Source organism: Oncorhynchus masou, unplaced genomic scaffold, assembly GCF_036934945.1.
Source record: "Oncorhynchus masou masou isolate Uvic2021 unplaced genomic scaffold, UVic_Omas_1.1 unplaced_scaffold_1231, whole genome shotgun sequence".
NCBI lineage: Eukaryota > Metazoa > Chordata > Actinopteri > Salmoniformes > Salmonidae > Oncorhynchus > Oncorhynchus masou.
Window position 1 is genome coordinate 57,501 of NW_027002116.1, and position 24,870 is coordinate 82,370.

Below are 24,870 nucleotides of genomic sequence, written 5' to 3' on the forward strand. Positions count from 1 at the left end.
GACCTGTAACACTGTGCCCTCTCTGTTCTCTAGGTGGCTGACATACCTGCTACTGCTGATCCTAGACCTGTAACACTGTGCCCTCTCTGTTCTCTAGGTGGTTGACATACCTGCTACTGCTGATCCTAGACCTGTAACACTGTGCCCTCTCTGTTCTCCAGGTGGCTGACATACCTGCTACTGCTGATCCTAGACCTGTAACACTGTGCCCTCTCTGTTCTCTAGGTGGCTGACATACCTGCTACTGCTGATCCTAGACCTGGTTATATGCCTGGTGGCCTGTCTGGGGTGGCAAAGCAGTCCCGGTGGCTACTCACCATGTAAGTAACTGGTACCCACTCTGATCAGCAGACATGGACAGGATAAAAGGATAAACACAAACACACTAACACATGTTATCTCATCACCCATCTCCCCTGAGACGACTACCAACCACGTACAGTAAGTTACTGTAGTTCTGAGGTGACTACCAACCACATACAGTAAGTTACTGTAGTTCTGAGGTGACTACCAACCACATACAGTAAGTTACTGTAGTTCTGAGGTGACTACCAACCACATACAGTAAGTTACTGTAGAGGTGGTTTCTTACCCCCTCTGGACAATGGACACAAAAATATGCGAAGTTTAAACAACACTATTCAATATCTGTGTCCAGCAGCGAAGTTTAAACAAGTCAACAACATCCCAGTAATTATCCTCATATCTCATCCCCCTTTAATATGTCTGTGTCTGACTGTATCAGTGATGTTGAAGCCTTCTTGTCTTCTCTCTGATGGTGTCCACTAATGTCTATCGACCGGCCTGCTCTCCAGGATGTGCACTACTATACCCTTAACTCATTATCAAGAGCTTTCAGCCACTCTACTGCTGCTGCTGTAAGACGACCAGAGGAGAGATATGAGCTGAAACCATCCCCAGCCTTTTAACAACCATCTGGGGGCCCTTTGTTTTCTTACTCACTCTATTTATCTTTCTGCTGCTGTCTTCTGTCTCTACCTCTCCCTGTTTCTCTCTTTCTCTCACTCTCTCTCTCTCTCTCTCTCTACCTCTCCCTGTTTCTCTTTCTATCTCTCTCTACCTCTCCCTGTTTTCTCTTTCTCTCTCTCTACCTCTCCCTGTTTCTCTCTTTCTCTCTCTACCTCTCCCTGTTTCTCTTTCTCTCTCTACCTCTCCCTGTTTCTCTTTCTATCTCTCTCTCTCTACCTCTCCCTGTTTCTCTCTTTCTATCTCTCTCTCTCTACCTCTCCCTATTTCTCTTTTCTCTCTCTACCTCTCCCTGTTTCTCTCTCTTTCTCTCTCTCTCTCTCTCTCCTGTTCTCTCTCTCTCTCTCTCTACCTCTCCCTGTTTCCCTCTTTCTCTCTCTACCTCTCCCTGTTTTCTACCTCTCCCTGTTTCTCTCTGTTTCTCTCTCTATCTCTCTACCTCTCCCTGTTTCTCTCTCTTTCTCTCTCTCTCTACCTCTCCCTGTTTCTCTCTTTCTCTCTCTATCTCTACCTCTCCCTGTTTCTCTCTACCTCTCCCTGTTTCTCTCTTTCTCTCTCTCTACCTCTCCCTGTTTCTCTCTCTACCTCTCCCTATCTCTTTCTATCTCTCTCTACCTCTCCCTGTTTCTCTCTTTTCTCTCTCTACCTCTCCCTGTTTTCTCTTTCTCTCTACCTCTCCCTGTTTTCTCTTTTCTCTCTCTCTACCTCTCCCTGTTTTTCTTTCTGTTTCTCACTCTCTCTACCTCTCCCTGTTTCACTTTCTTTCTCTCTCTCTACCTCTCCCTGTTTCTCTCTTTCTCTCTCTCTACCTCTCCCTGTTTCTCTCTTTCTGTCTCTCTCTCTACCTCTCCCTGTTTCTCTTTCTCTCTCTCCCTACCTCTCCCTGTTTCTCTCTTTCTCTCTCTCTACCTCTCCCTGTTTCTCTCTTTCTGTCTCTCTCTACCTCTCCCTGTTTCTCTCTTTCTGTCTCTCTCTACCTCTCCCTGTTTCTCTCTTTTCTCTCTCTACCTCTCCCTGTTTCTCTCTTCTCTCTCTCTACTCTCCCTACCTTCCCTCTTTCTCTCTTTCTGTCTCTCTTTACCTCTCCCTCTCTTTACCTCTCTGTTTCTTTCCTCTCTCTCTACCTCTCTCCTCTTTCTCTCTCTCTCTTCCTCTCCCTGTTTCTCTCTACCTCTCCCTGTTTCTCTCTTTCTCTCTCTCTACCTCTCCCTGTTTCTCTTTCTCTCTCTCTACCTCTCCCTGTTCTCTCTTTCTCTTTCTCTCTCTCTCTCTATACCTCTCCCTGTTTCTCTCTTTCTCTCTTTACCTCTTTCTCTCTTCCCCTCTCTCTCTCTACCTCTCTCTCTCTACCTCTCCCTCTCTCTCTCTCTACCTCTCCCTGTTTCTCTCTCTCTCTCTCTACCTCTCCCTGTTTCTCTCTCTCTCTCTCTACCTCTCCCTGTTTCTCTCTCTCTTTCTCTCTCTCTCTCTCTCTCTCTCTCTCTCTCTCTCTCTCTCTCTCTCTCTCTCTCTCTGTTTCAGGATCATGGTGTTTGGGGTGATATCTCTGGTCCTGAGCTGGGCATCACTAGGAGCAGGCACTGCTACTGCCGTGGTGAGTGTCTGTTCTGTCCCGTCATCGCCAAACATGCTCAAATTAAAAAACTGATTCAAGTGATCTCATTCTTACGTCTTTATGTCTTTTGTGATGTCATGGTCAGGTTGTGTTCTGATTGCAAAATTATAGTTTTTTTTACGTCTTCCACTGGTTATAATCTGATTATCTGGCCAGATAACAACCAAGCTATGACCTGTCCTACACATACACTATCTATGCAAAAGTATGTGGACACCCTTTCAAATGAGTGTATTCAGGTAGTTCTGCCACACCCATTGCTGACAGGTATATCAAGTCGAGCACACATCCATACACCATATACAAACATTGGCAGTAGAATGGATTTAATGAAGAGCTCAGTGACTGTCAATGTGACACCGTCATAGGATGATACCTTTCCTCCAAGTCAGTTGATTAAATGTCTGCCCTGCTAGCACTGCCCTGGTCAACTGTAAGTGCTGTTATTGTGAAGTGGAAACGTCTAGGAGCAACAACGGCTCAGCCACAAAGTGTTAGGCCAAACAAGCTGGAAGAACATGACTGGCTTGCATCGAGCCTGACCTCAACTCCATAGAACACCTTTGGGATGAATTGGAACACAGACTGTGAGCCAGGCCCAATCACCCAACATCATTGCCCGACCTCACTATTGCTCTTGTGGCTGAAGTGTAGTCCCCACAGCAATGTTTCAACATCTAGTGGAAAGTCTTCCCAGAAGAGTGGAAGCTGAGGGGACCAACTCCATATTAATGGCCATGATTTTGGAATGAGATGTTTAATGGGGCAGACTTTGTTAATAACAGGGCCATTCAGGATCCCTCTCCCCCTCCCTCCATCCCAGAGAGGAGCCAGCATGATGGGACTAGGATTATCCAGAGGCTGGGCAGCTGTGCTTCTAACGCAGGAGGGAGGAGGGAGGGAGGGAGGGAGGGAGGGAGGGAGGGGAGGGAGGGGGAGGGAGGGAGGGAGTCTACATTTATTTGAGGGAGGGAGGGAGGGAGTATCACAACAACAGTCAGAATTACAGGATGCATACCGAGGAAATCATGAGTCTACATTTATTTGACCAGAAAATACCCTGCAACAGTATCACAACAACAGTCAGAATTACAGTAATGCATACCGTGTTGACATCACTGACCAGTTTATCAACCAGATCATTGTTCCTCCTCCTCCTCAACCCAGATCACTGTTCCTCCTCCTCCTCCTCAAACCAGATCATTGTTCCTCCTCCTCCTCCTCAACCCAGATCATTGTTCCTCCTCCTCCTCCTCCTCAACCCAGATCATTGTTCCTCCTCCTCCTCGAACCAGATCATTGTTCCTCCTCCTCCTCAAACCAGATCATTGTTCCTCCTCCTCCTCAAACCAGATCATTGTTCCTCCTCCTCCTCAAACCAGATCATTGTTCCTCCTCCTCAACCCAGATCATTGTTCCTCCTCCTCAACCCAGATCATTGTTCCTCCTCCTCCTCCTCCTCCTCCTCCTCCTCAAACCAGATCATTGTTCCTCCTCCTCCTCAAACCAGATCACTGTTCCTCCCTTTCCTCCTCAAACCAGATCATTGTTCCTCCTCTCCTCCTCCTCAAACCAGATCATTGTCCTCTCCTCCTCCTCCTCAACCCAGATCATTGTTCCTCCTCTTCCTCCTCAAACCAGATCATTGTTCCTCCTCCTCCTCCTCCTCAAACCAGATCATTGTTCCTCCTGGCAGGCCTTCCTCCTCAACCCAGATCATTGTTCCTCCTCCTCCTCAACCCAGATCATTGCTCCTCCTCAACTCCTCCTCTCCCAACAATAAGTGAGGGAGAGAAATATTTGGTCATAGAAATATAATGTCAATAGATCATGACTATTGTTCCTCTAAACTTCTAGACATGTCATTGTATTTCTATGTGTATGGGGAGTCTTTTGGGCTTGCCAGTAATTGCTTATGCATGCACATCAACAGGTTCTCTCCCCTCTCCATCACAAACACGCCACGCATGCACGGCCCTTGCTATCTGGGTTCCTGGGACATCTAACTCTGAGGTCACCCCAGAAAGTTGAAATGTGAAATGGTTGAGGTAAGGGTTAAGGTTAGGGTTAGGGTTGGGATGTTAGGGTCATGAGGATAGCACTAACCCACCACACAGTACACACAACAGTCAGAACACACACACACACATCACACACACACACAGACACACACACACACTCACACACACACACACACACAGACTGGATGCCATGGTTGGTTCCTCTACTTTCAGCACAGGTTAAAGATCGTGTAGACTCCTTGTTACTAACAACCCTCTTGTGTGATCTGTAGTTGATTTACTTTGACAATATGTTATTTTCTGTTCAGCCTCCATCGACTGTCTAATAAAACAGAACAGTCATTGAGATTCTGGGAAGGGATTTGAGTCTGAAGTGTTTAAACAGATCCTCAATTTTCTTTGTTCTCCTCCCAGATCACTGTCCATTTCGAATGGAGTTGACTCCTCCTGCACAACCCAGATTATTGTTTCCCCTTCCACCAGTCCTCAACAGATTATCTTGTTCCTCCTCCTTCCAACCAGTGACTTCTGACAGTATATTATCTTGTTTCCCCTCAGGGCACCTGACTTCTGACAGTAGATTATTGTTTCCTCCTTCAGGGCTCAGAGACTTCTCCTCAACCCAGATTATTGTTTCCTCCTTCAGGGCTCCAACTTCTGACAGATCATTATCCTCCTCCTCCCTTCAGGGCACCAGATCATTGTTCTTGTTTCCTTCAGGGCCAGTGACTCCTCTCAACCCAGTATATTATCTTCCTCCTCCCTTCAAACCAGATCACTTCTGACAGTATATTATCTTGTTTCCCCTTCAGGGCACCAGTGACTCCTCTCAACCCAGATCTTGTTTCCCTCCTCCTGACTCCTGACAGTATATTATCTTGTCAACCCAGATCATTGTTATTCCTGGCACCAGAAATGTATCTTGTTTCCTTCAGGGCACCATGTATCCTCCCCTCCTCCTCAAACAGTATATTATCTTGTTTCCTCCTTCAGGGCATCAGTGACTTCCTGACAGTATATTATCTTTTTCCCCTTCAGGGCAGTAATTGACTATCTGACAGTATATTATCTTGTTTCCCCTTCAGGGCACCAAACTTCTGACAGTATATTATCATGTTTCCCCTTCAGGGCCCAGATTATTGTTCCTTGGGGACATATATTATCTTGAGGTCACCCCTTCAGGGCATCAGTGACTTCTGACAGTATATTATCTTGTTTCCCCTTCAGGGCACCACTGTGACTTCTGACAATATTATCATTGTTTCCCCTTCAGGGCACCAGGACTTCTGACAGTATAATCTTGTTTCCCAACTTCAGGGCACCAGTGACTTCTGACAGTATATTATCTTGTTGACATTCAGGGCACCAGTGACTTCTGACAGTCATATTATCTTGTTATCCCCTTCAGGGCACCAGGACTTCTGCTATATTATCACAGTTTCCCCTTCAGGGCACCAGTGACTTCTGACAGTATAACCCTCTTGTGTCCCCTTCAGTTGATGTTACTTTGACAGTATATTATTATGTTTCTCTTCAGGGCACCAGTGACATCTGTGTGTCTCCAACAAGTTCACAGAACAGGACCAAGGAGATTCTGTGGAAGGGGATTTGAGTTCAAGTTTAAGTTATGACGGGTAACAGACTATCTTGTTCTGTAAGTTATCACAGTCCATTTCGACTGGCTACACTGGTCAGACAGAACACTGCACAGTAGGGTATTATCTTGTTTCCCTTCAGGGCACCAGAGACTTCTGACAGTATATTATCTTGTTTCCCCTTCAGGGCACCAGTGACTTCTGACAGTATATTATCTTGTTTCCCCTTCAGGGCAGTGACTTCTGACAGTGACTTCTGACAGTATATTATCTTGTTTCCCCTTCAGGGCACCAGTGACTTCTGACAGTATATTATCTTGTTTCCCCTTCAGGGCGCCAGAGACTTCTGACAGTATATTATCTTGTTTTCCCTTCAGGGCACCAGAGACTTCTGACAGTATATTATCTTGTTTCCCCTTCAGGGCACCAGTAACTTCTGACAGTATATTATCTTGTTTCCCCTTCAGGGCATCAGTGACTTCTGACAGTATATTATCTTGTTTCCCCTTCAGGGCACCAGAGACTTCTGACAGTATATTATCTTGTTTCCCATTCAGGGCACCGGGTGACTTCTGACAGTATATTATCTTGTTTCCCCTTCAGGGCACCAGTAACTTCTGACAGTATATTATCTTGTTTCCCCTTCAGGGCACCAGTGACTTCTGACAGTATATTATCTTGTTTCCCCTTCAGGGCACCAGAGACTTCTGACAGTATATTATCTTGTTTCCCTTCAGGGCACCAGTGACTTCTGACAGTATATTATCATGTTTCCCCTTCAGGGCACCAGAGACTTCTGACAGTATATTATCTTGTTTCCCCTTCAGGGCACCAGAGACTTCTGACAGTATATTATCTTGTTTCCTCTTCAGGGCACCAGTGACTTCTGACAGTATATTATCATGTTTCCCCTTCAGGGCACCAGTGACTTCTGACAGTATATTATCATGTTTCCCTTCAGGGCACCAGTGACTTCTGACAGTATATTATCTTGTTTCCCCTTCAGGGCACCAGTAACTTCTGACAGTATATTATCATGTTTCCCCTTCAGGGCACCAGTGACTTCTGACAGTATATTATCTTGTTTCCCCTTCAGGGCACCAGTGACTTCTGACAGTATATTATCTTGTTTCCCTTCAGGGCACCAGTGACTTCTGACAGTATATTATCTTGTTTCCCCTTCAGGGCACCAGTAACTTCTGACAGTATATTATCTTGTTTCCCCTTCAGGGCACCGGTGACTTCTGACAGTATAGTATCTTGTTTCCCCTTCAGGGCACCAGTAACTTCTGACAGTATATTATCTTGTTTCCCCTTCAGGGCACCAGAGACTTCTGACAGTATATTATCTTGTTTCCCCTTCAGGGCACCAGTGACTTCTGACAGTATATTATCATGTTTCCCCTTCAGGGCACCAGAGACTTCTGACAGTATATTATCTTGTTTCCCCTTCAGGGCACCAGAGACTTCTGACAGTATATTATCATGTTTCCCCTTCAGGGCACCAGTGACTTCTGACAGTATATTATCTTGTTTCCCCTTCAGGGCACCAGTGACTTCTGACAGTATATTATCTTGTTTCCCTTCAGGGCACCAGAGACTTCTGACAGTATATTATCTTGTTTCCCCTTCAGGGCACCAGTGACTTCTGACAGTATAGTATCTTGTTTCCCCTTCAGGGCACCAGTGACTTCTGACAGTATATTATCTTGTTTCCCCTTCAGGGCACCAGAGACTTCTGACAGTATATTATCTTGTTTCCCCTTCAGGGCACCAGAGACTTCTGACAGTATATTATCTTGTTTTCCCTTCAGGGCACCAGAGACTTCTGACAGTATATTATCTTGTTTCCCCTTCAGGGCACCAGTGACCTCTGACAGTATATTATCATGTTTCCCCTTCAGGGCACCAGAGACTTCTGACAGTATATTATCTTGTTTCCCCTTCAGGGCACAAATGACTTCTGACAGTATATTATCTTGTTTCCCTTCAGGGCACCAGTGACTTCTGACAGTATATTATCTTGTTTCCCCTTCAGGGCACCAGTGACTTCTGACAGTATATTATCATGTTTCCCCTTCAGGGCACCAGAGACTTCTGACAGTATATTATCTTGTTTCCCCTTCAGGGCACCAGTGACTTCTGACAGTATATTATCTTGTTTCCCTTCAGGGCACCAGTGACTTCTGACAGTATATTATCTTGTTTCCCCTTCAGGGCACCAGTGACTTCTGACAGTATATTATCTTGTTTCCCCTTCAGGGCACCAGAGACTTCTGACAGTATATTATCTTGTTTCCCCTTCAGGGCATCAGTGACTTCTGACAGTATGTTATCTTGTTTCCCCTTCAGGGCACCAGTAACTTCTGACAGTATATTATCTTGTTTCCCCTTCAGGGCACCAGTGACTTCTGACAGTATATTATCTTGTTTCCCCTTCAGGGCACCAGTGACTTCTGACAGTATATTATCTTGTTTCCCCTTCAGGGCACCAGAGACTTCTGACAGTATATTATCTTGTTTTCCTTCAGGGCACCAGAGACTTCTGACAGTATATTATCTTGTTTCCCCTTCAGGGCACCAGAGACTTCTGACAGTATATTATCTTGTTTCCCTTCAGGTCACCAGAGACTTCTGACAGTATATTATCTTGTTTCCCTTCAGGGCACCAGTGACTTCTGACAGTATATTATCATGTTTCCCCTTCAGGGCACCAGTGACTTCTGACAGTATATTATCTTGTTTCCCCTTCAGGGCACCAGTGACTTCTGACAGTATATTATCTTGTTTCCCCTTCAGGGCACCAGTGACTTCTGACAGTATATTATCTTGTTTCCCCTTCAGGGCATCAGTGACTTCTGACAGTATATTATCTTGTTTCCCTTCAGGGCACCAGTGACTTCTGACAGTATATTATCATGTTTCCCCTTCAGGGCACCAGTGACTTCTGACAGTATATTATCTTGTTTCCCCTTCAGGGCACCAGTGACTTCTGACAGTATATTATCTTGTTTCCCCTTCAGGGCACCAGTGACTTCTGACAGTATATTATCTTGTTTCCCCTTCAGGGCATCAGTGACTTCTGACAGTATATTATCTTGTTTCCCCTTCAGGGCACCAGTGACTTCTGACAGTATATTATCTTGTTTCCCCTTCAGGGCACCAGAGACTTCTGACAGTATATTATCATGTTTCCCCTTCAGGGCACCAGTGACTTCTGACAGTATATTATCTTGTTTCCCCTTCAGGGCACCAGTGACTTCTGACAGTATATTATCTTGTTTCCCCTTCAGGGCACCAGAGACTTCTGACAGTATATTATCTTGTTTCCCCTTCAGGGCACCAGAGACTTCTGACAGTATATTATCATGTTTCCCTTCAGGGCACCAGTGACTTCTGACAGTATATTATCTTGTTTCCCCTTCAGGGCACCAGTGACTTCTGACAGTATATTATCTTGTTTCCTTCAGGGCACCAGAGACTTCTGACAGTATATTATCTTGTTTCCCCTTCAGGGCACCAGTGACTTCTGACAGTATAGTATCTTGTTTCCCCTTCAGGGCACCAGTGACTTCTGACAGTATATTATCTTGTTTCCCCTTCAGGGCACCAGAGACTTCTGACAGTATATTATCTTGTTTCCCTTCAGGGCACCAGAGACTTCTGACAGTATATTATCTTGTTTTCCCTTCAGGGCACCAGAGACTTCTGACAGTATATTATCTTGTTTCCCCTTCAGGGCACCAGTGACCTCTGACAGTATATTATCATGTTTCCCCTTCAGGGCACCAGAGACTTCTGACAGTATATTATCTTGTTTCCCCTTCAGGGCACAAATGACTTCTGACAGTATATTATCTTGTTTCCCCTTCAGGGCACCAGTGACTTCTGACAGTATATTATCTTGTTTCCCCTTCAGGGCACCAGTGACTTCTGACAGTATATTATCATGTTTCCCCTTCAGGGCACCAGAGACTTCTGACAGTATATTATCTTGTTTCCCCTTCAGGGCACCAGTGACTTCTGACAGTATATTATCTTGTTTCCCCTTCAGGGCACCAGTGACTTCTGACAGTATATTATCTTGTTTCCCCTTCAGGGCACCAGTGACTTCTGACAGTATATTATCTTGTTTCCCTTCAGGGCACCAGAGACTTCTGACAGTATATTATCTTGTTTCCCCTTCAGGGCATCAGTGACTTCTGACAGTATGTTATCTTGTTTCCCCTTCAGGGCACCAGTAACTTCTGACAGTATATTATCTTGTTTCCCCTTCAGGGCACCAGTGACTTCTGACAGTATATTATCTTGTTTCCCCTTCAGGGCACCAGTGACTTCTGACAGTATATTATCTTGTTTCCCCTTCAGGGCACCAGAGACTTCTGACAGTATATTATCTTGTTTTCCCTTCAGGGCACCAGAGACTTCTGACAGTATATTATCTTGTTTCCCCTTCAGGGCACCAGAGACTTCTGACAGTATATTATCTTGTTTCCCCTTCAGGTCACCAGAGACTTCTGACAGTATATTATCTTGTTTCCCCTTCAGGGCACCAGTGACTTCTGACAGTATATTATCATGTTTCCCCTTCAGGGCACCAGTGACTTCTGACAGTATATTATCTTGTTTCCCTTCAGGGCACCAGTGACTTCTGACAGTATATTATCTTGTTTCCCCTTCAGGGCACCAGTGACTTCTGACAGTATATTATCTTGTTTCCCCTTCAGGGCATCAGTGACTTCTGACAGTATATTATCTTGTTTCCCCTTCAGGGCACCAGTGACTTCTGACAGTATATTATCATGTTTCCCCTTCAGGGCACCAGTGACTTCTGACAGTATATTATCTTGTTTCCCCTTCAGGGCACCAGTGACTTCTGACAGTATATTATCTTGTTTCCCTTCAGGGCACCAGTGACTTCTGACAGTATATTATCTTGTTTCCCCTTCAGGGCATCAGTGACTTCTGACAGTATATTATCTTGTTTCCCCTTCAGGGCACCAGTGACTTCTGACAGTATATTATCTTGTTTCCCCTTCAGGGCACCAGTGACTTCTGACAGTATATTATCTTGTTTCCCCTTCAGGGCACCAGTAACTTCTGACAGTATATTATCATGTTTCCCTTCAGGGCACCAGAGACTTCTGACAGTATATTATCTTGTTTCCCCTTCAGGGCACCAGTGACTTCTGACAGTATATTATCTTGTTTCCCCTTCAGGGCATCAGTGACTTCTGACAGTATATTATCTTGTTTCCCCTTCAGGGCACCAGTGACTTCTGACAGTATATTATCTTGTTTCCCCTTCAGGGCACCAGAGACTTCTGACAGTATATTATCTTGTTTCCCCTTCAGGGCACCAGTGACTTCTGACAGTATAGTATCATGTTTCCCCTTCAGGGCACCAGAGACTTCTGACAGTATATTATCTTGTTTCCCCTTCAGGGCACCAGTGACTTCTGACAGTATATTATCTTGTTTCCCCTTCAGGGCATCAGTGACTTCTGACAGTATATTATCTTGTTTCCCCTTCAGGGCACCAGTGACTTCTGACAGTATATTATCTTGTTTCCCCTTCAGGGCACCAGAGACTTCTGACAGTATATTATCTTGTTTCCCCTTCAGGGCACCAGAGACTTCTGACAGTATATTATCTTGTTTCCCCTTCAGGGCACCAGTGACTTCTGACAGTATATTATCTTGTTTCCCCTTCAGGGCACCAGTAACTTCTGACAGTATATTATCATGTTTCCCCTTCAGGGCACCAGTGACTTCTGACAGTATATTATCTTGTTTTCCCTTCAGGGCACCAGAGACTTCTGACAGTATATTATCTTGTTTCCCCTTCAGGGCACCAGTGACTTCTGACAGTATATTATCTTGTTTCCCCTTCAGGGCACCAGTGACTTCTGACATTATATTATCTTGTTTCCCCTTCAGGGCATCAGTGACTTCTGACAGTATATTATCTTGTTTCCCCTTCAGGGCACCAGTGACTTCTGACAGTATATTATCTTGTTTCCCCTTCAGGGCACCAGTGACTTCTGACAGTATATTATCTTGTTTCCCCTTCAGGGCACCAGTAACTTCTGACAGTATATTATCATGTTTCCCCTTCAGGGCACCAGAGACTTCTGACAGTATATTATCTTGTTTCCCCTTCAGGGCACCAGTGACTTCTGACAGTATATTATCTTGTTTCCCCTTCAGGGCATCAGTGACTTCTGACAGTATATTATCTTGTTTCCCCTTCAGGGCACCAGTGACTTCTGACAGTATATTATCTTGTTTCCCCTTCAGGGCACCAGAGACTTCTGACAGTATATTATCTTGTTTCCCCTTCAGGGCACCAGTGACTTCTGACAGTATAGTATCATGTTTCCCCTTCAGGGCACCAGAGACTTCTGACAGTATATTATCTTGTTTCCCCTTCAGGGCACCAGTGACTTCTGACAGTATATTATCTTGTTTCCCCTTCAGGGCATCAGTGACTTCTGACAGTATATTATCTTGTTTCCCCTTCAGGGCACCAGTGACTTCTGACAGTATATTATCTTGTTTCCCCTTCAGGGCACCAGAGACTTCTGACAGTATATTATCTTGTTTCCCTTCAGGGCACCAGTGACTTCTGACAGTATATTATCTTGTTTCCCTTCAGGGCACCAGTGACTTCTGACAGTATATTATCTTGTTTCCCCTTCAGGGCACCAGTGACTTCTGACAGTATATTATCTTGTTTCCCCTTCAGGGCACCAGTGACTTCTGACAGTATATTATCTTGTTTCCCCTTCAGGGCACCAGTGACTTCTGACAGTATATTATCTTGTTTCCCCTTCAGGGCATCAGTGACTTCTGACAGTATATTATCTTGTTTCCCCTTCAGGGCACCAGTGACTTCTGACAGTATATTATCTTGTTTCCCCTTCAGGGCACCAGTGACTTCTGACAGTATATTATCTTGTTTCCCCTTCAGGGCACCAGTAACTTCTGACAGTATATTATCATGTTTCCCCTTCAGGGCACCAGAGACTTCTGACAGTATATTATCTTGTTTCCCCTTCAGGGCACCAGTGACTTCTGACAGTATATTATCTTGTTTCCCCTTCAGGGCATCAGTGACTTCTGACAGTATATTATCTTGTTTCCCCTTCAGGGCACCAGTGACTTCTGACAGTATATTATCTTGTTTCCCCTTCAGGGCACCAGAGACTTCTGACAGTATATTATCTTGTTTCCCCTTCAGGGCACCAGTGACTTCTGACAGTATAGTATCTTGTTTCCCCTTCAGGGCACCAGTGACTTCTGACAGTATATTATCTTGTTTCCCCTTCAGGGCACCAGAGACTTCTGACAGTATATTATCTTGTTTCCCCTTCAGGGCACCAGAGACTTCTGACAGTATATTATCTTGTTTTCCCTTCAGGGCACCAGAGACTTCTGACAGTATATTATCTTGTTTCCCCTTCAGGGCACCAGTGACCTCTGACAGTATATTATCATGTTTCCCCTTCAGGGCACCAGAGACTTCTGACAGTATATTATCTTGTTTCCCTTCAGGGCACAAATGACTTCTGACAGTATATTATCTTGTTTCCCCTTCAGGGCACCAGTGACTTCTGACAGTATATTATCTTGTTTCCCCTTCAGGGCACCAGTGACTTCTGACAGTATATTATCATGTTTCCCCTTCAGGGCACCAGAGACGTCTGACAGTATATTATCTTGTTTCCCCTTCAGGGCACCAGTGACTTCTGACAGTATATTATCTTGTTTCCCTTCAGGGCACCAGTGACTTCTGACAGTATATTATCTTGTTTCCCCTTCAGGGCACCAGTGACTTCTGACAGTATATTATCTTGTTTCCCCTTCAGGGCACCAGAGACTTCTGACAGTATATTATCTTGTTTCCCCTTCAGGGCATCAGTGACTTCTGACAGTATATTATCTTGTTTCCCCTTCAGGGCACCAGTAACTTCTGACAGTATATTATCTTGTTTCCCCTTCAGGGCACCAGTGACTTCTGACAGTATATTATCTTGTTTCCCCTTCAGGGCACCAGTGACTTCTGACAGTATATTATCTTGTTTCCCCTTCAGGGCACCAGTGACTTCTGACAGTATATTATCTTGTTTTCCCTTCAGGGCACCGGAGACTTCTGACAGTATATTATCTTGTTTTCCTTCAGGGCACCAGAGACTTCTGACAGTATATTATCTTGTTTCCCCTTCAGGGCACCAGAGACTTCTGACAGTATATTATCTTGTTTCCCCTTCAGGTCACCAGAGACTTCTGACAGTATATTATCTTGTTTCCCCTTCAGGGCACCAGTGACTTCTGACAGTATATTATCATGTTTCCCCTTCAGGGCACCAGTGACTTCTGACAGTATATTATCTTGTTTCCCCTTCAGGGCACCAGTGACTTCTGACAGTATATTATCTTGTTTCCCCTTCAGGGCACCAGTGACTTCTGACAGTATATTATCTTGTTTCCCCTTCAGGGCATCAGTGACTTCTGACAGTATATTATCTTGTTTCCCCTTCAGGGCACCAGTGACTTCTGACAGTATATTATCTTGTTTCCCCTTCAGGGCACCAGTGACTTCTGACAGTATATTATCTTGTTTCCCCTTCAGGGCACCAGTAACTTCTGACAGTATATTATCATGTTTCCCCTTCAGGGCACCAGAGACTTCTGACAGTATATTATCATGTTTCCCCTTCAGGGCACCAGAGACTTCTGACAGTATATTATCTTGTTTCCCCTTCAGGGCATCAGTGACTTCTGACAGTATATTATCTTGTTTCCCCTTCAGGGCACCAGTGACTTCTGACAGTATATTATCTTGTTTCCCCTTCAGGGCACCAGAGACTTCTGACAGTATATTATCTTGTTTCCTCTTCAGGGCACCAGTGACTTCTGTGTGTCTCCAGACAAGTTCATAGCAAACAGGACCAAGGAGTTCCTCAGTGCAGGTGAAGTACCTTCAAGTTCAAGTTTAAGTTTGACTAATAACAGACTAACACAGGGATTTATACGAGTTATCTTCACAGTCCACACTGGCTCACACTGGTCAGACAGAACCACTGGTCAGACAGAATCACTGGTCAGACAGAATCACTGGTCAGACAGAATCACTGGTCAGACAGAATCACTGGTCAGACAGAATCACTGGTCAGACAGAATCACTGGTCAGACAGAATCACTGGTCAGACAGAACCACTGGTCAGATAGAATCACTGGTCAGATAGAACCACTGGTCAGATAGAACCACTGGTCAGATAGAACCACTGGTCAGACTGAATCACTGGTCAGATAGAACCACTGGCCAGATAGAACCACTGGTCAGATAGAATCACTGGTCAGATAGAACCACTGGTCAGATAGAATCACTGGTCAGATAGAACCACTGGCCAGATAGAACCACTGGTCAGATAGAACCACTGGCCAGATATAACCACTGGTCGATAGAACCACTGGCCAGATAGAACCACTGGTCAGACAGAATCACTGGTCAGATAGAACCACTGGCCAGATAGAACCATTGGCCAGATATAACCACTGTTCAGATAGAACCACTGGTCAGATAGAACCACTGGTCAGATAGAACCACTGGCCAGATAGAATCGCTGTTTCAGAACAAATCCTACATGTTAAGATGTGTTTATGTTGTCTTTTCTTTCTAAAATGAATGAACATAATTAGTACAGTGTGTGTTTGGGTTCATCTTCATTGGGATGAGCTTTGGTTGTTTGACTCTCTCTCTCTCTCTCTCTCTCTCTCTCTCTCTTCTCTCTCTTCTCCCGCTCTCTCTCTCTCTCTCTCTTCTCCCGCTCTCTCTCATGCTCTCCAATCTCCCTACCCTCTTTTTCCCTGTCCCTCTCTCATTCTCTCACACTCTCTCTCTCACCCCCCCTCTCTCTCTCCTCTCTCTCTCTTAACAGAAGTGACACACTACTACCTGTATTGCAGTCAGAGTCTACCCAACCCTTTCCAACAGGTACTGAAATCACGTTCTAACACACACACATTAATGATATTTTAGTTTTAAAAGTAGTTTTCCCTCATTAGTTTGATTAGTTCAGAAGCAGATGTTAATGAAAAATGAAAAAAAACAAGCAGCGCTACTAAATGAATGACTTCAAGCCCATAACAAAAATACACTTTGATCCAAGTCCATTTTATCTGTGGGATTTGGAGATAATTCGTGGGGTGTAGACATAGACAGTGTGTATAGTCTGCCTCAAGGACTACACACACACACACACACACACACACACACACACACACACACACACACACACACACACACACACACACACACACACACACACACACACACACACAGAGAGAGAGAGACCAACACCCCCTCCATCCCCAAATCCCTTGTAGTTATTTACCATGACGGGGATATAACGTACTTAAAGGGCAGCATTAATGGTCCGTGTATTGAGGTAACACACACACACACACACACACACACACACACACACGCACACACACACACAGCAGTATCCATTCAAAGCTTTGTGTTATGCCTTGTTAAGTAGACACGGATAATGTGCCCTCTTATGGCTGAGCCAATGGAAATATTGTCTGTTGTTTGTTCTGGGGATCAGAGAGGGGGAGGAGGGGGGGGGGGGTAATCCGGGGCCTCCATCTGAAATGAACGTGTCCTCCATTAAGTGTCCATAATGACACACTTTATGATTTATTTTCACTCATGTTTCCACACAACTTTGACTCTACAATTTGTGTGTGTGTGTGTGTGTGTGTGTGTGTGTGTGTGTGTGTGTGTGTGTGTGTGTGTGTGTGTGTGTGTGTGTGTGTGTGTGTGTGTGTGTGCGTGCGTGCGTGCGTGCGTGCGTGCGTGTGTGTATGTGGTGTGTGCGTGTGTGTGTGTGTGTGTGCGTGTCAGTCTCTGACTATCTTCCAGAGGTCTCTGACCACCATGCAGATCCAGATACAAGGACTACTGCAGTTCTCTGTACCTGTCTTCCCTACTGCTGAGGTGGGGGGATGGAGCAGCCGTCAACATAGAAATAGCATTATATTTATTATATTCAGTACATAGATCTCTATGGAGCTCAACATCTGGTGCTCATGGTGACAATGTTCTCTTCTCAACGTGTAAGGGCAGAGTGTAAAAACGCTGTTAAAGCCCTCATGGAGATGAATTCTCAAATCCTGCATGTCTGTTTAACATGTTAGGGTTAATTAGTGCTCTGTGCCACTGTGTATAGTAGAATGACATGTTATCCTTAGACTAGTGGAGCTAGGAGGACACATAGTGCTACAGGAGGACACATAGTGCTACAGGAGGACACCATAGTGTTACAGGAGGACACATAGTGCTACAGGAGGACACATAGAGTTACAGGAGGACACATAGTGCTACGGGAGGACACATATAGTTACAGGAGGACACATAGTGCTACAGGAGGACACATAGTGCTACAGGAGGACACATAGAGTTACAGGAGGACACATAGTGCTACAGGAGGACACATAGTGTTACAGGAGGACACATAGTGTTACAGGAGGACACATAGTGCTACAGGAGGACACATAGTGTTACAGGAGGACCCATAGTGCTACAGGAGGACACATAGTACTACAGGAGGACACATAGTGCTACAGGAGGATACATAGTGCTACAGGAGGACCCATAGTGCTACAAGAGGACACATAGAGTTACAGGAGGATACATAGTGCTACAGGAGGACACATAGTGTTACAAGAGGACACATAGTGTTACAGGAGGACACATAGTGTTACTGGAGGACCCATAGTGCTACAGGAGGACACATAGTGTTACAGGAGTGTTTTTCCTCACACTGTCTTTATACCTTGTCTACAGAGAGATCTTCTGGGCATCCAGCGCCTGCTGAACTCTACAGAGTTCAACCTGAACCAGTTGACAGCCCTGCTAGACTGCAGGGGGCTCCATAAGGTGAGATGATTACCCTGACACGAGAGGACGTCATGGTTACAGTTAGAATGCTTCTGTAGAATGAGAACAAACCCAGAGACACTTGAATGAAAAGACAAAAGGTGCTCTTAGGTTCTTTGAACCCCCCCCCCCCCAAAACTATTATCTCACAACACTCCACTTTGTGACTATACCAGAAATAGAAAAGGAGTTCTAACCTTAACAGGGAGGGTAACAGTGAGGTACGTTGTGTTGTAGAACTACCTGGATGGTCTGATGGGTGTGTGTTACGACGGGGTGGAGGGTCTCCTCTACCTCTGCCTCTTCTCTCTGCTGTCGGTCAGTGCCTTCTGTGCCATGCTGTGTGCCATCCCCCAGGCATGGACCCTCATCACCAGCAGGTAGGCACTGGCAACACTGTATCTGGTCTACGTGTGTTCAACCTACCTGTAACCACATCCCCAACCCCACCCTTGACCTTTACGCCTAAGCCTAACCAAATAAGGACTGGGAGCTTCACGGCCTAAAAGATGTTTGCTCTAGTGCTACTTTTGTGTTTATAGGTTTCAATGAACAATGTTGATGTTAGACCAGTGGAGGCTGCAGAGGGGAGGACGGCTCATAATAATGTCTGGAACGGAGCAAATGGAATGGCATCAAACACATGGAAACCATGGAAACCATGGAAACAATGGAAACCATGGAAACAATGTGTTTGATGTACTTCATACCATTCCACCGACTCCAACTCCAGCCAATACCATGAGCCTGTCCTCCCCAATTAAGGTGTCACCAACATCCTGTGTGCTAGAGGGCCTGGATGTTGATGCTAGAGAGTCAGGACGTTGATGCTAGAGGGCCTGGATGTTGATGCTAGAGGGCCTGGACGTTGATGCTAGAGGGCCTGGATGTTGATGCTAGAGATGTTGGTCTGGATGTTGATGCTAGAGGGCCTGGATGTTGATGCTAGAGGGCCTGGACGTTGATGCTAGAGGGCCTGGATGTTGATGCTAGAGGGTCTGGATGTTGATGCTAGAGGGCCTGGATGTTGATGCTAGAGGGCCTGGATGTTGATGCTAGAGGGTCTGGATGTTGATGCTAGAGGGCCTGGATGTTGATGCTAGAGGGTCTGGATGTTGATGCTAGAGGGCTGGATGTGTGGATGTTGATGCTAGAGGGCCTGGATGTTGATGCTAGAGGGTCTGGATGTTGATGCTAGAGGGTCTGGATGTTGATGCTAGAGGGCCTGGATGTTGATGCTAGAGGGTCTGGATGTTGATGCTAGAGGGTCTGGATGTTGATGCTAGAGGGTCTGGATGTTGATGCTAGAGGGCCTGGATGTTGATGCTAGAGGGCCTGGATGTTGATGCTAGAGGGTCTGGATGTTGATGCTAGAGGGTCTGGATGTTGATGCTAGAGGGTCTGGATGTTGATGCTAGAGGGTCTGGATGTTGATGCTAGAGGGTCTGGATGTTGATGCTAGAGGGTCTGGATGTTGATGCTAGAGGGTCTGGATGTTGATGCTAGAGGGTCTGGATGTTGATGCTAGAGGGTCTGGATGTTGATGCTAGAGGGTCTGGATGTTGATGCTAGAGGGTCTGGATGTTGATGCTAGAGGGTCTGGATGTTGATGCTAGAGGGTCTGGATGTTGATGCTAGAGGGTCTGGATGTTGATGCTAGAGGGTCTGGATGTTGATGCTAGAGGGTCTGGATGTTGATGCTAGAGGGTCTGGATGTTGATGCTAGAGGGCCTGGATGTTGATGCTAGAGGGCCTGGATGTTGATGCTAGAGGGTCTTGATGTTGATGCTAGAGGGCCTGGATGTTGCTTTGGGCACCATTGTGCCCTTCCTTGAAATGAAACTAACAGAAAGCCTGGCTCTGACTGACTGTGCTCTCCTCTGTGGTGATCTCAGGGACAGGGCCTATGACGACATCGATGAGGAGGATCCGTTTAACCCCCAGGCACGTCATATGACCTTCAACCCCAGTAGAGCCAGCCATGTACACAGCTTCTGTAGCTACAGCAGCAGTCTGGACAGCCAGGCCAGTCCACACCCTCCACCACAGACTGCCGCCATCCTCCCCACCTCAGAGTACATGTAAGTAGAGAGAGGAGGTGCGGTAGGGTGTCTGTGTGTCCCTGTCTGTATCTGCGTCTGTGTGTGTCTCCATGTGTCTGTGTGTCCCTGTCTGTGTCTGTGTGTGTCTCCATGTGTCTGTGTGTCCCTGTCTGTATCTGTGTCCATGTGTCTGTGTGTCCCTGTCTGTATCTGTGTCCATGTGTCTGTGTGTCCCTGTCCGTATCTGTGTCCATGTGTCTGTGTGTCCCTGTCCGTATCTGTGTCCATGTGTCTGTGTCCATGTGTCTGTGTGTCCCTGTCCGTATCTGTGTCCATGTGTCTGTGTCCATGTGTCTGTGTGTCCCTGTCCGTATCTGTCTCCATGTGTCTGTGTGTCCCTGTCCGTATCTGTGTCCATGTGTCTGTGTGTCTCTGTCCATATCTGTGTCCATGTGTCTGTGTGTCTCTGTCCGTATCTGTGTCCATGTGTCTGTGTGTCTCTGTCCGTATCTGTGTCCATGTGTCTGTGTGTCTCTGTCCATGTCTGTGTCCATGTCTGTGTCCATGTGTCTGTGTGTCCCTGTCCATGTCTGTGTCCATGTCTGTGTCCATGTGTCTGTGTGTCCGTGTCTGTATCTGTGTCCATGTGTCTCTGTGTCCATGTGTCTGTGTGTCCCTGTCCGTATCTGTGTCCATGTGTCTGTGTGTCCCTGTCCGTATCTGTGTCTGTATCTGTGTCCATGTCTGTGTGTCCCTGTCCGTATCTATGTCCATGTGTCTGTGTGTCCCTGTCTGTATCTGTGTCCATGTGTCTGTGTGTCCCTGTCCGTATCTGTGTCCATGTGTCTGTGTGTCCCTGTCCGTATCTGTGTCCATGTGTCTGTGTCTGGAATAAGCAGCACTGTGTTTGTTTTATCAGATAAGTTGACTCTCTCTCTCTCTCTCTCTCTCACTCTCTCTGTCTGTTTCTCTCGCTCTCGAAATCTCTCACCCTCTCTCTCTCTCTGTCTCCCCCCCTTCCCCATACACACTCTCCATCTCTCCCCCCATCTCTCTCTCCTATAGGAATCAGTCCATGCTGTTTGGAGGGAACCCTCGTTATGAGAACGTTCCCCTGATCGGGAGGGGATCCCCGCCACCCTCGGTGCGTTGGCCACTAACATTAGAGGCCAGGTCCCTCGTGTGATGACGTCATTAACATTAACAGTGCTCCGTTCTACTGAAGGACCACAGACACACTCATGTATAGAGTTACTGTGTGTAGAGCCAGACGCCAGACAAGTCCCTTGTTAAATAATGGCATCAACACTAACACATATTGTACTGAAGGACCACAGACATTCTCCAAGACAACCTGCTGCCTTCACTGTGTCTACCGTACAGTATCCACAACCTGACAGAAAACTCCTGTGGGAGGCAGGTAGCCTAGCGGCTAAGAGTGTTGGGCCAGGAACCGTAAGGTCACTGGTTCAAATCTCTGAGCTGACTATTTGATGTGCCCTTGAGAAAGGCACTTAACCCTAATTGCTCCTGTAAATCTTTGGATAAGAGCAATTGGTCCAGTCCTAAATCGTCTCCTAAAACCTGCGCCCTATGCACTTGTGATCCACCTTGCTATCTGATAGGCTATCTGGACGTTGCGTCATATTGCTTATACCAATCAAATACTCTCAGATTTGGGATTGATTTGGGATTGGCCCTTCCACTGCACATTATGGTGAAAGACTGCTCTCTGCTGGTCATGGACTGAAATACCGACAAAACAGTACACGCTCTTCTCCCTTGTGCCATTAATTGGCCTGATGCAGGACTGCTAATGACCCTAGAGAGAGGCTAGCCTGCTAATGACCCTAGAGAGAGGCTAGCCTGCTAATGACCCTAGAGAGAGGCTAGCCTGCTAATGACCCTAGAGAGAGGTTAGCCTTCTAATGACCATAGAGAGATGCTAGCCTGCTTATGACCCTAGGGAGAGGCTAACCTGCTACTGACCGTAGAGAGGATAGCCTGCTAATGACCGTAGAGTGATGCTAGCCAGCTAATGACTGTAGAGAGAGGCTAGCCTGCTAATGACCGTAGAGAGAGGCTAGCCTGCTAATGACCGTAGAGTGATGCTAGCCAGCTAATGACTGTAGAGAGAGGCTAGCCTGCTAATGACCGTAGAGCGATGATAGCCTGCTAATGACTGTAGAGAGAGGCTAGCCTGCTAATGACCCTAGAGAGAGGTTAGCCTGCTAATGACCCTAGAGAGAGGCTAGCCTGCTAATGACAGTAGAGAGAGGCTAGCCTACTAATGACCCTAGAGAGGGGTTAGCCTTCTAATGACCGTAGAGAGATGCTAGCCTGCTAATGACCCTAGGGAGAGGCTAACCTGCTACTGACCATAGAGAGAGGATAGCCTGCTAATGACCGTAGAGTGATGCTAGCCAGCTAATGACTGTAGAGAGAGGCTAGCCTGCTAATGACCGTAGAGCGATGATAGCCTGCTAATGACCGTAGAGAGAGGCTAGCCTGCTAATGACTGTAGAGAGAGGCTAGCCTGCTAATGACTGTAGAGAGATGCTAGCCTGCTAATGACCATAGAGAGAGGCTAGCCTGCTAATGACCGTAGAGAGATGCTAGCCTGCTATTGACCGTAGAGAGAGGCTAGCCTGCTAATGACCCTAGAGAGATGCTACTGTAATGTTACAGTATGACCTGACTGGTAATGTTACAGTATGGCCTGACTGGTAATGTTACAGTATGGCCTGACTGGTAATGTTACAGTATGATCTGACTGGTAATGTTACAGTATGGCCTGACTGGTAATGTTACAGTATGGCCTGACTGGTAATGTTACAGGATGATCTGACTGGTATGTTACAGTATGACCTGACTGGTATGTTACAGTATGACCTGACTGGTAATGTTACAGTATGGCCTGACTGGTAATGTTACAGTATGATCTGACTGGTAATGTTACAGTATGACCTGACTGGTAATGTTACAGTATGACCTGACTGGTAATGTTACAGTATGACCTGACTGGTATGTTACAGTATGATCTGACTGGTAATGTTACAGTATGACCTGACTGGTAATGTTACAGTATGACCTGACTGGTAATGTTACAGTATGACCTGACTGGTATGTTACAGTATGATGACCTGACTGGTAATGTTACAGGATGTTGCTGTGAATCAGAACCATTGTTCTAGTGCTGCTGTGTACAGGGAGAGAATCAAACTCTTCAGAGTCAGAACACTTAGTCTCTTCTTACACACAGACACACGCGTGCAAGGGAGACTGCAGAGCACTTAAGTCTGCACAGAAGTCAAGACTAGAGTACTTCTTGTTCTACAGAACGCAGGGTGTGCTGCATGCCCTGCCATGAGAGGAGAGGCCGAGTGGTGGTGTTATTAGAACTGAACAGCTACAATGTCAGCTGCTGTTTAATAAATGATACCGCTAACACACGGAGTCAGTCTCTGGCATCAGGAAACAAGTGGGACTAGATGATACCGCTAACACACGGAGTCAGTCTCTGGCATCAGGAAACAAGTGGGACTAGATGATAGCGCTAAACACAGGGTCAGTCTCTGGCATCAGGAAACAAGTGGGACTAGATGATAGCGCTAACACACGGAGTCAGTCTCTGGCATCAGGAAACAAGTGGGACTAGATGATAGCGCTAACACACGGAGTCAGTCTCTGGCATCAGGAAACAAGTGGGACTAGACGATAGCGCTAACACACAGGGTCAGTCTCTGGCATCAGGAAACAAGTGGGACTAGATGATACCACTAACACACAGGGTCAGTCTCTAGTCTCTACACTCCCTGTCCTTTGTTAAGGAGGATACACTACACACAACCTTACTGTACCTGTACACTCCCTGTCCTTTGGAGGATACACTACACACAACCTTACTGTACCTGTACACTCCCTGTCCTTTGGGAGGATACACTACACACAACCTTACTGTACCTCTACACTCCCTGTCCTTTGTTAAGGAGGATACACTACACACAACTTTACTGTACCGTTACACTCCCTGTCCTTTGTAAAGGAGGATACACTACACACAACCTTACTGTACCTCTACACTCCCTGTCCTTTGGGAGGATACACTACACACAACCTTACTGTACCTGTACACTCCCTGTCCTTTGTTAAGGAGGATACACTACACACAACCTTACTGTACCTGTACACTCCCTGTCCTTTGGAGGATACACTACACACAACCTTACTGTACCTGTACACTCCCTGTCCTTTGTTAAGGAGGATACACTACACACAACCTTACTGTACCTGTACACTCCCTGTCCTTTGTTAAGGAGGATACACTACTGTACCTCTACACTCCCTGTCCTTTGTTAAGGAGGAACCTTACTGTACCTCTACACTCCCTGTCCTTTGGGAGGATACACTACACACAACCTTACTGTACCTCTACACTCCCTGTCTTTGGGAGGATTGGGAGATACACTACACACAACCTTACACCTACACTCCCTGTCCTTTGTTAAGGAGGATACACTACACACAACCTTACTGTACCTCTACACTCCCTGTCCTTTGGGAGGATACACTACACACAACCTTACTGTACCTCTACACTCCCTGTCCTTTGGGAGGATACACTACACACAACCTTACTGTACCTGTACACTCCCTG

At 46.1% G+C, this 24,870-nt stretch overlaps 1 protein-coding gene across 1 annotated transcript in view; it reads left to right on the plus strand.

Annotated features, from left to right (window-relative positions):
• Positions 1 to 24,870, plus strand: part of LOC135529999 (protein tweety homolog 2-like) — an 84,727-nt gene that overhangs the window by 54,932 nt on the left and 4,925 nt on the right. The window contains 10 exon segments of the mRNA XM_064958390.1: positions 226 to 281; positions 284 to 320; positions 2,509 to 2,581; positions 15,124 to 15,193; positions 16,163 to 16,218; positions 17,137 to 17,229; positions 18,079 to 18,171; positions 18,409 to 18,551; positions 20,067 to 20,252; positions 21,279 to 21,357. Of these exon segments, the coding sequence (XP_064814462.1) occupies positions 226 to 281; positions 284 to 320; positions 2,509 to 2,581; positions 15,124 to 15,193; positions 16,163 to 16,218; positions 17,137 to 17,229; positions 18,079 to 18,171; positions 18,409 to 18,551; positions 20,067 to 20,252; positions 21,279 to 21,357 (886 nt within the window).